The 13,022-nt window shown below is 47.0% G+C and overlaps 1 protein-coding gene across 1 annotated transcript in view; it reads left to right on the top strand.

The window, feature by feature from the left end:
- The first annotated feature begins 7,547 nt into the window (after positions 1 to 7,547).
- Positions 7,548 to 13,022, top strand: part of LOC8052202 (elongation factor G, mitochondrial) — a 31,581-nt gene continuing 26,106 nt past the window's right edge. Inside the window, exons 1-5 of the mRNA XM_029978231.4 lie at positions 7,548 to 7,941; positions 8,220 to 8,255; positions 9,217 to 9,336; positions 10,564 to 10,901; positions 12,096 to 12,212. Coding sequence (XP_029834091.2) covers positions 7,855 to 7,941; positions 8,220 to 8,255; positions 9,217 to 9,336; positions 10,564 to 10,901; positions 12,096 to 12,212 — 698 coding nt within the window. The 5' untranslated portion in view covers positions 7,548 to 7,854. The remainder of the gene's footprint in view (positions 7,942 to 8,219; positions 8,256 to 9,216; positions 9,337 to 10,563; positions 10,902 to 12,095; positions 12,213 to 13,022) is intronic.

The raw sequence follows: 13,022 nt of genomic DNA, 5'->3' as shown, positions 1-13,022 counted from the left end.
AAGTTTCCAGTCTGCGTTGTCTGGTCATGATTCGGATTCTTGAGTTGAATTAAACAATCTACGCGCTTTAAAGTACAACCCAGATTACAATTTCGCCTTGTGCTTCGATCGAAGTAGTTATTTGTGAACTTGTAAGAGCGCAATAAGGATGTGGATGAACATGTGCATTTTGCCCTGTAGGGAACTTGCGATGTGTTACTAAAGTTGGTGCTGCTTGAGGATTCGAAATTGATGCTTGATGGTTTGCCGGCGACAAATTACAGCTAAAACCTTCAAGGTTTTTGCTGACCCAGTCTTGTCTGCCTTAGAGCATGGCGAAACGTTTTATGCAGTCCTGCTTTGGACAACAAAGGCTGGGACGTCTCTTCCGAAATTCACGGGGCATTATAACTCCCCTCTTCCCCCGATGGCCGTAAGTTAAAAAGAGAACTCCTAACCAGTGTTGTAGGCGTTAGCAAAAAAAGAAGAAATACGTTACTCTTTACCTGCAAATAAAAGAAACGCGTTACCGCCCTACCTTACCTCAAAATAAAAGGAACGCGGTACCGTTAAAAAGTAACGCACGTTACTTTTGCATTACTTTTTTTTACTTTATGAATTAACAGGTTTTACCCTTTTGTCGTTGCAGGTATCCATAAGCGTGACATTTAAAAAAACAAAAAACATTGTATCCATTCAGAAACTAAACATACTTACCTATTTTTTTTTTTTTTTTACTGTTCCATCTCAATAGTCAAAGGAAGAACGCAAAATCTTAAATATTTATATGACTTGGTAATTAAAAATACGAAAAAAATGAAATTTTTTTTTTGAAGTTTTGGTGAGAATGTGTAACGAGCAATGTAACTTCGTTACACGTTACTAAAAACAAGTGGCGCAAGTACGTTGCCCGTCACCGTTTTTCGGAAAGCAAGGAGTACGTTCCAACGTTACCGGAAAGAGCAACGCGTTGCTGGGAACTCGTTCCTTGTGACGCATTACCGCCAGCACTACCTATCGATTCCGTAACGGCGCCGACACAATGGATACGGGTGAAGGAAAGTTCTCTCGGTGAAAGATTCGGACGCGAATAGACACGAGCTTGCCGCCTTCAAAAGTACGACTGCCGTCCTTTTTTTTTTTTTTTGTAAGTATGGTAAAATTGTGTGCTGAATGGTGCGAGCTACAAAACACGTCAGTCATTTTAGTGTTCATATCAGGGGGATGAGAATGCAATCATTTTGTTTCGCTTGTTCTTTGTGCTCCGCTATTTTTAATCTTAAATGCACGTAACATCGCTCGAAAAATACGTCTTTAGATGTCCCGAGATTACATAATCCGTGCAGGCAGCTCAAAATACGCGTAGCTGCCTCGTATTCGTATATGTATTTACTTATTAACGTATTAACACTAAAAGTCTTATATTCACTTTTTGCAGAAGTAAGAATGTATAACTCAAACGTGATAAATCACGCCTACACAGTCCACGCAACAAAAACATGTTCAAGAAAAAATACAGCCACGTAAAATAGCCAGCGTAAAATGTACGTGTATACTATAAAATATGACCAACGCAAATGAAATACACCTCAGAGGTGTCGTCTATACGATAGGAAATTCGCACTTATAGAATGTGAATGTAGCTCGATATAAGCGCCAGAAGAACAAGCCTCTGCGTTCACCCGAGAACCGTTTGCGATAAGCCGACGCCCGTGAGGCCACGGGTTACAGGGTGGGGGATAGGATGGGCCGCACGGTGACTGCTTTTTTGGGGGGACCGAGGGCACTGAAGTAACTGAAAACCCAACAAAGTCAGGAGAGGCACCCAGGGTTAAAAAGAGGAGAAAACGTAAGAACAGGTATAAACAAACAGCACAATCAGACATTGGATATATTAACATGCAGGGTGGTAGAAATAGGTTAAAATGGGAAGAGGTAGAGGAGCAACTAAGAAAGGAGGATTTAATGGTGTATGGGTTTGTGGAAACACACCTCAGAGACATGGAGCAGCCACCTTGCAACCCTGACTATGTGTGGGAACAATGCAACAGAATGGGGGGAACGAGGAAGGGAGGTGGAATTGGAGCATTTATTAGGAAGAATATGAACTTTCAAAGGATTAGAAAGGAGTGCGCCGAACATTTGTGGCTGAAAGGAAAAGTCGCTGGGGAATCAACAGTCCTTGGAGTTGTTTACTTATGGACAGGGACAGGTGCTAAAGAGGAAAACAGAAAAATGATTGATTGCATATCAAGACACATTAGTGAGCTAGGGGAAGGTTCTGAAATAATTATTATGGGAGACATGAATGCCTATATCGAGGGTCTGGATGGGTATACGGACTCAACTGGAAGCATATTACTAGAACTGGTGAAAAAACATGACTTAGTTTTATGCAATGCCAGTCAGAAGTGCGACGGGCACATAACGTGGGAAACTGGCAATCTACATTCAACTATAGATTATGTACTCATGTCACACAAAATATGTGGTAAGATACAAGTAATGAAAATAGATGAAGAAGGTTCCAAAAGTCTTGGTAGTGATCACAAGCGTATTAAGCTGAATTTTGCCAGAGAAGTAAATGCTGAAACTAGACAACATAATTCAAAGCAAATTTTCTGCAGCGACAAAGAGTTGGAAATAGTTGCTAAAAGAATAGAGGAAGTAGTTTCAGGGCAACAGTATACAGATTGGACCTATGAGAGCCTAACCAGGCTTTTTGCTCTGGAACTAGACAAAGTTCAGAGCAAACGAAAGGGGAAGCAAGGACATAGACCAAAAAGCTGGTGGGACAAAGAAGTGAAGCAAGCGATACAAAAACGTCAAGAAGCCTCTAGAGAACACAGGTATTCCAAGCGCAGTGGGGATTCAGAAACGGAAGTAAAGAGAAAATGGGACACTTTTATAACATGTCGCCGAGAGGCATCCAGTTTGATCAATGCGAAAATTCAGAGAAAGGGTGAGGAATGGATGAGTAATGTAAGCAAGAAAGATAGAAACGCAGCTAAGAAGTTTTGGGAGCACTTGAACTCACTCGGTGAAACGACGCAAGCTAGACAGAGGTTCATACTCTCGCATCAGGGAGATCAATTAGAGGGAGATGATGCGATACAATAAATAGGAGCAGTGATGGAGGAGAAATTTCGGGAGCGGGTACATGTGGAAGATAGGAGAACTAAAGGAAGTAGCAGTCCAGTTTGTGACATCGCGAATTTTGGACAACGAGAATGGGAAAAGGCGAAGAGTCTCTAGTGGCACGTCGACAGGCACAGATGGTATCCCAATCAAGCTGGTGAAGAATTTGGGTCCTAAATCTAATGCAAAACTAAGGGAGGTAGTGGGTACCATCATAACAAAAGGAAATATTCCAGATGAATGGAGGCTTAGTAGGATGAGTATGATATATAAGGGAAAGGGAGATAAGTCTGATATTAGGAATTGTCGTCCCATAACCGTGACACCGGTTATTTACAGGTTGGTAATGCAGATTATAAAGAAGAGACTGGAGGAATGGGTAGATTGCGAGGGCATACTGGGCGAGTTACAGAACGGGTTTCGGAAACAAAGAAGGTTGGAGGACAATTTATTTTCTCTGACACAGTGTATAGAAATAGCGCAAAAAGAAAACAGACAGCTCTGGCTGGCATTTCTGGATATCAAGGGTGCCTATGACAATGTGAACCAAAGGAATTTATGGGACATAATGGAGAGCTTAAACCTAGATGCAGGACTGACAGCACTATTAAGGAACATTTACAAAGATAACTAGGTGATTATAACATGGGAAGGAAAGGCGACAGGGAAAATAGAGATAAGACGAGGCCTTAGGCAGGGGTGCCCGTTATCGCCTTTGCTGTTTATGTTGTATCTGAGAGGATTGGAGGATAGACTAGAGAAGAGAGGGCTTGGATTCAACCTTTCTTACAGTAAGCTAGGCCGAAAAATTCAGCAATCCTTACCAGGATTGATGTATGCGGATGAGATCGTACTAATGGATAACAACAGAACAGAGTTGCAGGAATTAATGAGCATCTGTGGTAGGGAAGGAGAGGAATTAGGTTTAGAATTCAGTAGCGAAAAATCAGCAGTCATGATTTTTAACAAGGATGAAGTTGAGAGGCTGAAAATACAGAATATTACAGTTGAGAGAGCTAGTAAATACAAGTATCTAGGAGTATGGATATGTGACGGTGTTAGAGGCAACGAAAGTGCTGACTTGGCAGCCAAGAATGCACATCATCTTACGTCCAAACTGGTAATTCCATTTTCACGTTCAGACGCCAGAGCTACAACCAACCGCATTACTGCGGCTCTAGTAAACACCCTCTGGGCGAATCCGTTATATCACTACAGACACCTTCATAACATTGACCCCTTTCTTACCTTTCGCCCTCCCCGGGGGCTCAAACGTCGGACAGAAACCGCTCTTCACCGAATACGACTGAACGTGGCCTCAACAAAATATTATCTAAATCTCACCGGTCAGCTGGACTCCTCCATCTGCGAGAGCTGTGACGTCGTAGAAACGCTGGAACACGTTATTTGTCACTGCGCCCTCTACGCTGACCAAAGAAAGGAAATGAGAAGCTCCCTGACTCTTCAGAACGGGGAACCGCTCACGCTCAATCATCTCCTGGGGCCATGGCCATCAACATTGCAAGGAGTCAAGCCGACGAGCTCATTGATTCGTTTTCTCCAAACGACTCAACTTGATAAAATACTGTAGGACACCCTCCAAAAGTAACTGACAGCCATCCTCAAAGTTTTCTTTCTTTCCTTTTCTTTCTTTGTCTTTTTTGCCCCTTTCTCCCTTTCCCATGTATGAAGTAGCAATCCTGCAAATTCCCGCGGGATAACCTCTTCATCTTTCCAATAAACATGTTTTCTCTCTCTCTCTCTCAGTGAGCATGAAAAGTATATAATAGGTAAGGGCAACAGAAATGCAGCTGTAATGAAAAATAGAGCGCGTTGGAATTACAACAGGTATGAGGTGGTGAGAGAGATTTGGAAAGGGGTCATGGTGCCTGGCTTGACTTTTGGAAACGCAGTGCTATGCATGAAATCCGAAGTGCATGCGAGACTAGAAATAAAACAGCGCGGTGTAGGTAGACTGGCTTTGGGGGCACATTGCAAAACGCCAAACCAGGGAGTACAAGGAGACATGAAATGGGCGTCATTTGAAAGCAGGGAAGTGGTGAGCAAGATAGAATTTGAGGATCGGTTGAGGCAAATGGATGGGGAGCAATGGGCACGAAAGGTTTTCAGCTGTTTATACATGAGGAGTGTAGACACAAAGTGGAGACAGCGCACTAGGAAATTAAGAGGAAAGTTTTTGGGCTATAGCGAAGATACGGAAGAGCAAGACTCAGTTAAGAAGAAAGCTAAGGCCACAGAAAGAGATCGGTGGCTAGAGGGAATGCAGACAAAGACTGCTCTGGAAAGCTATAGATTAAACAAAACAGTTATTGCCAAAGAAAGCATGTATGACAATTCTAGGCGAAGCTCATTGTTGTTTGAGGCGAGGACGGGTGTTCTGCAAACCAGAACATACAGAGTGAAGTACCAGGAAATGGATACAGTGTGCACTGCTTGTGGAGAGGAGGACGAGACGGCTGAGCACTTGATACTCTACTGTAAAGGGCTTCACCCCAGGGATGGGCAAAATACATGCAAATATGTATCGAAATACAAATACAAAATACTTCGTCAAAAATGTATTTATTACAAATCGATTTACATTTCCAAAAAAGCATTTAAATAAAAGATACAAATACAGCCAAATGTATTTTGTCTCCTCCAAATACTTTTCCAAATACATTCCTCAAAATTTGCGTCAGCGACTTCAGGGCACCTGCAACGGGTTTCTGGGTATCTCATTTTAATTTTGCATCGCACACTCGGGAGTTAGTGTGCGTGGCGCTAGTAACGTGATAAAAATATAATCACAAAAAAATGTAATCAGCTTGGACGTAATAGGTGAAAAAAGTAAAGAGCTTCAAGCAGCTTTTTTTGTCGGTTACCTTTTGGTATAGACCAACAAAGAACCGAGACGACCAAGACGCGCAGCACTAGCTAGATATTTTTTTATTGTTGCAACTCGCATCAGTTACGAAAATCTTGATGACCCGCGCATTTAGAATGTTCCAGACAAAATTATCAATGGAAATCAGGCTGGAAAGCATCACAAGTTGTCACAGGCACTTATTTAGCCACTCTGCCTGTGAACGTCGATTTCGTCACTATTCTTGCCCTGGACTAGCACCGTAATCGCAAAGTCACTAAACGCTTGTACTTGATTGAGAGACACTGCATTCGGTGCAGAGCGTAGTTTTCTCACTGCTCTGGACAGTGACAATAAATTTGAGAAATGTATTTTCGCTCACAAAATTATATTTAATTACAATTGTATTTGAAATATCCACGTTTTAGTATTTAAATACACACGTCAAATACATTACCCAATTTGTAATTAAATACAAATGCAAAATACACAAAGTATTTAAAATACGTATTTCAAATACTTGTATTTGAAATACTACCCATCCCTGCTTCACCCTATGCCTACCGAAGACAACATAGATTTAATAAAGTCATTTAGAGACAGCGAAGGGAGAGTGGATTTCAAGACTGTAGAGATTACCAAGGAAAGATTAAGAGAATGGTGGCAGAAATCGAGAGAAAACTAGGTATTTTCTTATTCACTGATGGCAGGTGGGTTTCATAGCCTCACTTTCTTTGCACTGCGGAGTAAATATAGATTTCACATTTAAATATTCTAAGCTTGTCGTCGTCGTCGTCGTCGAAGACGACGACAAAGAATGGCCGCTCCTTGGCGTTTCGGGGAGGAAGAGCTACGAAGAAGCTTTTACGCGGTCTCGTCCCCCGGCGACGTTGAGGAGCAGCGCGTCAACCGGTGTCCTGTAAAGGCGCGTTCACACTCTTGCAACCGAGTACGACCGAGAAAGACTTCTTGAGACCGGATGCGCTGAGCGGAGCTGGTCCTAAGAGATCGCAAGAGGCTTAAAAACCGGTTTGGTCTCTCTCGGTCGTACTCGGTTGCAAGAGTGTGAACGGGCCTTTAGTCTCACCAGAAGACTATGCCTGAGAGTGGCAGCCGTCTACCAAGACTGGGCCACATCCCGTAGCATGGTAACACCACCAATCTGCTGGGGCTTCCCAGCCCCTACGCACGGTGAAGCCACCGAACACCACTCTGGACGGCTTGCCCGGACACTTTCCCGGGTTCAGCCATACTTGAGACCAGTTGAAAGAAAAACGTCCCAGCGAGCAAACGACATTGGACCCACATCACCCGTAACATCATCCCGCCACCCCCGCCGACAAGCTCCATCTCAACATCGTCAGCACCTCTCTGTCATCTGTACACAATCTCATCCCATCGTCCTTAGATGCGGCGCCGCAGGCCTTCCTGGTATGGGCTACTTGCCTTTCTGCGGCACCGCGGTTCTCCTGAACCAAAATAAGGTGGCGTAAGCTACCGCCCAATCCAATGGGCTCAGCCGTATTCATTTATCCATCCATCTATTCATCCATCCAAAATGGCTAGGTGGCATAAGCTACCGCCCGATCCAAAGGGCTCAGCCGCATTCATCCATACATCCATCCTTTGCTAGGACAGTAGGTCGTTGCCGCATGGATGGATGGATGGATGGATGAATACGGCTGAGCCCTTTGGATCGGGCGCACCGCCGCGCCACCAGCGCCGCCAGACGGCTCTGCAGCCGGTGCCTACATCCAGTTACTACCAGCTACATCGGTCGACATGTGCTCATCGACCGGGTCAGTGGTAATGTGGACCTGTGCAAACAATTAAACTTTTTTCTTGGCAGCGAAACTTTAAAAGATCCAATAATGGTGCTGTGGCGGTTACGTCGGGCGGTTGGTACAGGACGGCTGCTCCAACGCCGAGTGATCAACGGCGAAGAGCGGACGACCCAGGTAACTCAGTCGGTGCTCCGAAGGCCCCCGCAGTGGCGATCATTTCTGAAATGCCGACTGTGAGGAGGGAATGTGGGCCACATCGAGATTTCCGTGGTGTAGGCAGTCTACGCCGCGTGCATCACTCCCTGAAATATCCGCATTGATCTTGAGCCGACGTCCTTCCGAGGACACGACGGAGGCTGCTTCGGTCGCGACCACACTCCTTGCCCGGGCTTCACATGCGTCTCACTTCGATCTCACAAACCCTCCCAGATTGATTCGATCTGTTTTTGCAGGCCTCAGCCGCCGGGTTTGCGTCATCGACAAAGACGGTGAGTGAGCCTCCAGTTGAATTCGCTTCTTTCTCCTCTGAGCATCACACTACCCAGGGCAGACGGAGCGTTGAAAAGAATTTCTGCTTCGACCATGTAGTCAGTCTGAACTCATCGGCGATCTTTCCTACATAACGCACATTCGGTGGAATGACGCAATTGAGCACATTCCACCATTTAAGGTCACCTTTTTCAACATACGTAAGAAGCCAGCGGTCATAATAATTCGACTAAAGTACAGAATGTGATGCCCCTTTGGGCGATCCGCCAAAATCGGTTTCTCAACGTATCGCGCTAAGATTTACTACAGAGGTGCGGCTAGGTGGTGCACCCGGGGAGTGAGAATATCAACGCGTGAGCTTACCTTGTTCAAAAAAAGAAAATCCGTTTCGGTCTATCTGCCGCGGCATTCGCAGACGACGTCGTGACCGGGCTCGCCTCGTTAAATCTGCCACCGACAGATGCCGGGAGCGCCGAGCGCGCCAGCATGGTGACAGGTTTCCGAAGATAGTCTGCTAAGCTCGACGCACTGGACGCTTCCAATGTCTATCGGCGGCAGGTTTAACTAGGCAAGCCTGGTCAGGACATCGTCTGCGAAAGCCAAAACAGGCAGCCCGAAACAGGTTTGTTTTTTTCCTTTTTCTACGAGATAAGTTTTTCCTTTGATATTTTTACTTTATGCATGCACCACCTAGCAGCACCTCCGTAGTAATTCCCAGCACGGTACGTTGAGAAACCAAATTTTGCGGACTCTCCGAAGTGGGATCGAAGCGTTAGTGCTGTACAAGGAATGCAACTCTATATTGGTGCCTCAGCCCAAAACAAGAAAGCTGCCTGGCCTGAAGTCGCTTTGCTTTCCTTGCAAAGCAATTGCTTTCCCACGAGCGAAGCTTGTTGGCTTTTTCCGATTTCCCAACCGAGCACTCGTCGACTTGTGCATCTGAAGCTCTCTTTTTTGCAGGAGCATAAAGAGGTTGAAGACATGCGCAACATTGGGATCTCTGCACACATTGACTCCGGCAAGACGACCCTGACTGAGCGACTGCTCTTTTATACCGGGAGGATCGATCAGATGCATGAGGTGAGCGCCCAGTCTCCAGAGGACAAGGCCTTGGCTATCGGAATGGCTCGTGAAACCGCCATTCGTAATCGTGAAGTCTAAAACAGTTGCGGATGGATCTCGTTAAATTGTTGCTGTACACAGTGGCCACATAATCGATTCCTTGGGACAACCGCATCTATGCCGTCAATATCCGCGCCAGATATACAAACTATCTGGCTTTTCGTGATATTTTACTCGCTTTTTGTTGGCTGTTCTATGAAACACTGCCGTGTTTGATAAAAAAAATATGCGGGGTTTGGTCGCAGAAAAGCACGATGCAGTGGATTTTTTTGAACGAGCTGCGTAGGCCTGCAGATTGGTCGGACTAATAATAGCAGTCAAAGAAAAGAAAAAGGATGCTTACTACATTGACCGTAGGGTACCGTAGTCAACACGTGTAGCAGTGACAAGCGAGCTGCAGTGCAATTTGTGAGCTATGTTCATTGATACTGGGCAAAAATAAAGTGCCCCTCAGTGGGCCCGTGAAAATTAGCATTGGGCCAGGCCAGGGTTGGCCGGCTGTCAGATATTAATAACGGGACGCGGGCGGCCCGGTCTCAAGAGACAGCGAGCCCAGCTGGGCTGGGCTCCTAGATATCGTCCCGTGCACACCTCTAGCCAGAGTATAGCCATCCTTTTGCCATCAACTCCTCTTCGGCAAAGAAGGAGTCACACGCGGCAAATTTTACTTTTGCGCTTGCGGGGAAGCCTCTTTGCAGAGCGCCGGGGTTGGGGCGGGACACATGTTTCGCTTTGCACTTGGGAAATGTAGATCTTGCACTAAAGTATGACAAGCTGGAAGCTTCTTGCATCTTCAGACATTGTGTGTGCCACTTATATATGCGTGAATGCATTTTTTTTATAACGCGAGGGCAGTTTCAAAATGGCCGTGAGGGAGCAGATGGCTCTCGGAAGTGTGCATGTGCGCGCTTCCGAGAGATATGGGGGATGTACGACGGTGCATGTGCGGCAAACCCGTTGCGCCCGTCGCCTCTTCTACAAGAGCATTGTTCCCCTCCTCCCACAATATTTTGAGTAAAAAATTTGAGACCGTCGCGATAGTCTGCCTCGCAAGCGTTGCATATCTCTATAAATCCCTGTTAAAGGAGAGGGTCCTCTGGTTAGAAGTCCCTGGAGGAGGACGGGGGAGGGCCCCTTGTGGGAGGGCATGCGACGGGCGTTTGAGTGCCCCCCGTCCGCACCCAGGTGAAGGGCAAAGACCTGGTGGGGGCAGTGATGGACTCGATGGAGCTGGAGCGGCAGCGAGGCATCACAATCCAGTCGGCAGCCACCCAGGTGTCGTGGGGCCGCACGGCCATCAACATCATCGACACGCCCGGCCACGTGGACTTCACCGTGGAGGTGGAGCGCGCTCTACGCGTGCTGGACGGGGCGGTGCTCGTGCTGTGCGCCGTGGGAGGGGTGCAGTCGCAGACCCTCACTGTGTGCCGCCAGATGAAGCGCTACTCCGTGCCTTGCATCGCCTTCATCAACAAGCTCGACAGGACCGGTTCCAACCCGCTCAGGGTCCTCTCGCAGCTCAGGTGACGCTCTCGTTTACTCTCTCGCTTTGCGACGGATCGTTACCATCGTCCCTTGGCCATGCGCCCCGTCCTCGAGTCGCGTGGCACTCTCGCTGCACTGGATCGGCTTGATTGGCTCATAGCCTACTCTGTGGTTCGTCGTAATATGAAACTGAGCGCAGTGGTAGAACAGGGGCAGGTGTGTGCAAGGTGCTAGAACAGAGCTGCGCAAAACAAGAGGTAGCTGTAAGCGTGTACATCCGCCGACAATATAAAGGTGAACACCTTACCTGGTTTCTTGCCTGTTTTATGGCTCCCTAAAGCTATATTAACTCTCAACGTCTCAAATGGTACGTGGCTTGGGGTCTAAACTTTGCGTTCTAGCCCTCTTCTGGAACAGAGCTTGTTCCAAAACTTGCAGGAGCGTCAAAAACAAGAAGAGGGCTGTTCACCTTCATATCGCTCACGGGTGTACACGATTAAATGCATTTGAATGCAAAGGTGCAAGCGAGCTGGACAAGAATGACGAAAATGATCCCTGGAGGAGGGGAACAAGAGGGACAAAGGACAAACACAGCTAGGTGACCGGTGCGCGACCGAAAAGATCTGCCTGGTCCCAGCTTAGAGTCGCCAGTCCCCTATTGTAAAACTGTCAGACTGACGCCTGGTCCCAGCTTGTGCATTGGGTTAAGGCCACTGGCATCATATCTGGTGGCTGCTAGGCCATTCTCTAAATGCCTGTAGCAATCCGAGCGGGTCTGTGGCGTCTAAAAGGCTCGCTCTAACGAACCCCTTGCTTAATGGGTAGAGTCAAGCAGGTGTTTGTTGATGCACATGATGCAGATAGAACCTTGACTTTTCTATTCTTCTGTTACATCTCCGGTAGTGGCCAGGATTACGCCTTCACTAACTATAGCAGGAAACTTGGACAAGTCGCTCGGTGACTTGGCCCACGAGCATCAATCCAAATGTACCGGAAGAGTACTACTATTTCAGTTTGACTGGTTTTGCCACGTTGCATCACATATTGAAGTCATTAAATTGTCGTATCCTTGTTGTGCCAGCATCTTGGCCGTTACCACTGAGGACCCTCTCTAGGACATCTTGGTTCCCAACTCCAGTCCCTAAATACCATCCCGGAATCTTTGTCCCGGGTTTGCATTGTCCTGTTCACCCCGTGAGGCGTCCTGAACCGTGGCCTGCATGTCCCTGTAGGTCCAAGCTGCACTACAATGCGGCGCTGCTGCAGCTTCCCATTGGGCTGGAAGGGAACCACAAGGGGGTCGTCGACCTCATCCACCGCAGGGCGGTCTACTTCCTGGGCGAGCACGGGTCTGGATCTCCTCACTTCTTCGGCTGCATGTTGTGGGATTTCCCTCGCTGCTACCCGTCTCGGAGAATGACACAGCACACCGGTTCAACAACACGTAAACATTTAATGACCGCTATCGCCTGCGCCGCAATCCCAACAGCCCCCGCGCATCCGCTGCGACGGCCTTTTATCAGCGGCGGAGCGCCGCTCGCGTGGCCAGTTGCCCTTGGCCCCCTCGTGGTCAAGATGACCACTTATGATTGTCGGAGGGGCAGCGAGGGCCAACCGCTAGGAATCGCCAGGTTGCCCACAATGTTAACGGCTGTACCCTCTATAGACATATTTTGTTTCGTTCACAGCCACGTGGAGTCTGTATCCGGTAGGCTGGACGAAAAAAATAATGAGACATTTTAGCCGGCAATATGCGAGAAAATATAGGTGAGGCAAAACAAGAATGTGTGAGAATCGCACATTTTGTCGTGAACACCTTCCAGCGGCGCCGAGATATCAAAACAATGTTCTAACGCATACCAGAAGTGACGACATTCAAGATGGCTGCACCCTTGCGGAAAAAGGTCTATGACATACTTGCATACTAAAACATACAATCTTTAATGCAGAATGTGTTTTATCAACTGATTTTCACGGAGCTCTCTAACGTCTGGTTGTAACGAAAAACTGGCATTGAAAGATGTTATGCCCAAAGGGAACCATGTAAAGAGAGTCCCCCGGCAGGATTGGAAGTCATCCACTTGAGATTGCGAGCCAAGTGCTTTGTCAACCGAGCTGTATCTCTGTTGAGCGGCGCCATTCAGGCTCTCTTTTCTTGT

This window comes from Ixodes scapularis, unplaced genomic scaffold, assembly GCF_016920785.2.
Source record: "Ixodes scapularis isolate PalLabHiFi unplaced genomic scaffold, ASM1692078v2 PGA_scaffold5__190_contigs__length_132052651, whole genome shotgun sequence".
Taxonomy (NCBI): Eukaryota; Metazoa; Arthropoda; class Arachnida; order Ixodida; family Ixodidae; genus Ixodes; species Ixodes scapularis.
The sequence above is the reverse complement of the archived record's forward strand: the minus strand, read 5'-3'. Positions and strand labels throughout refer to the sequence as shown.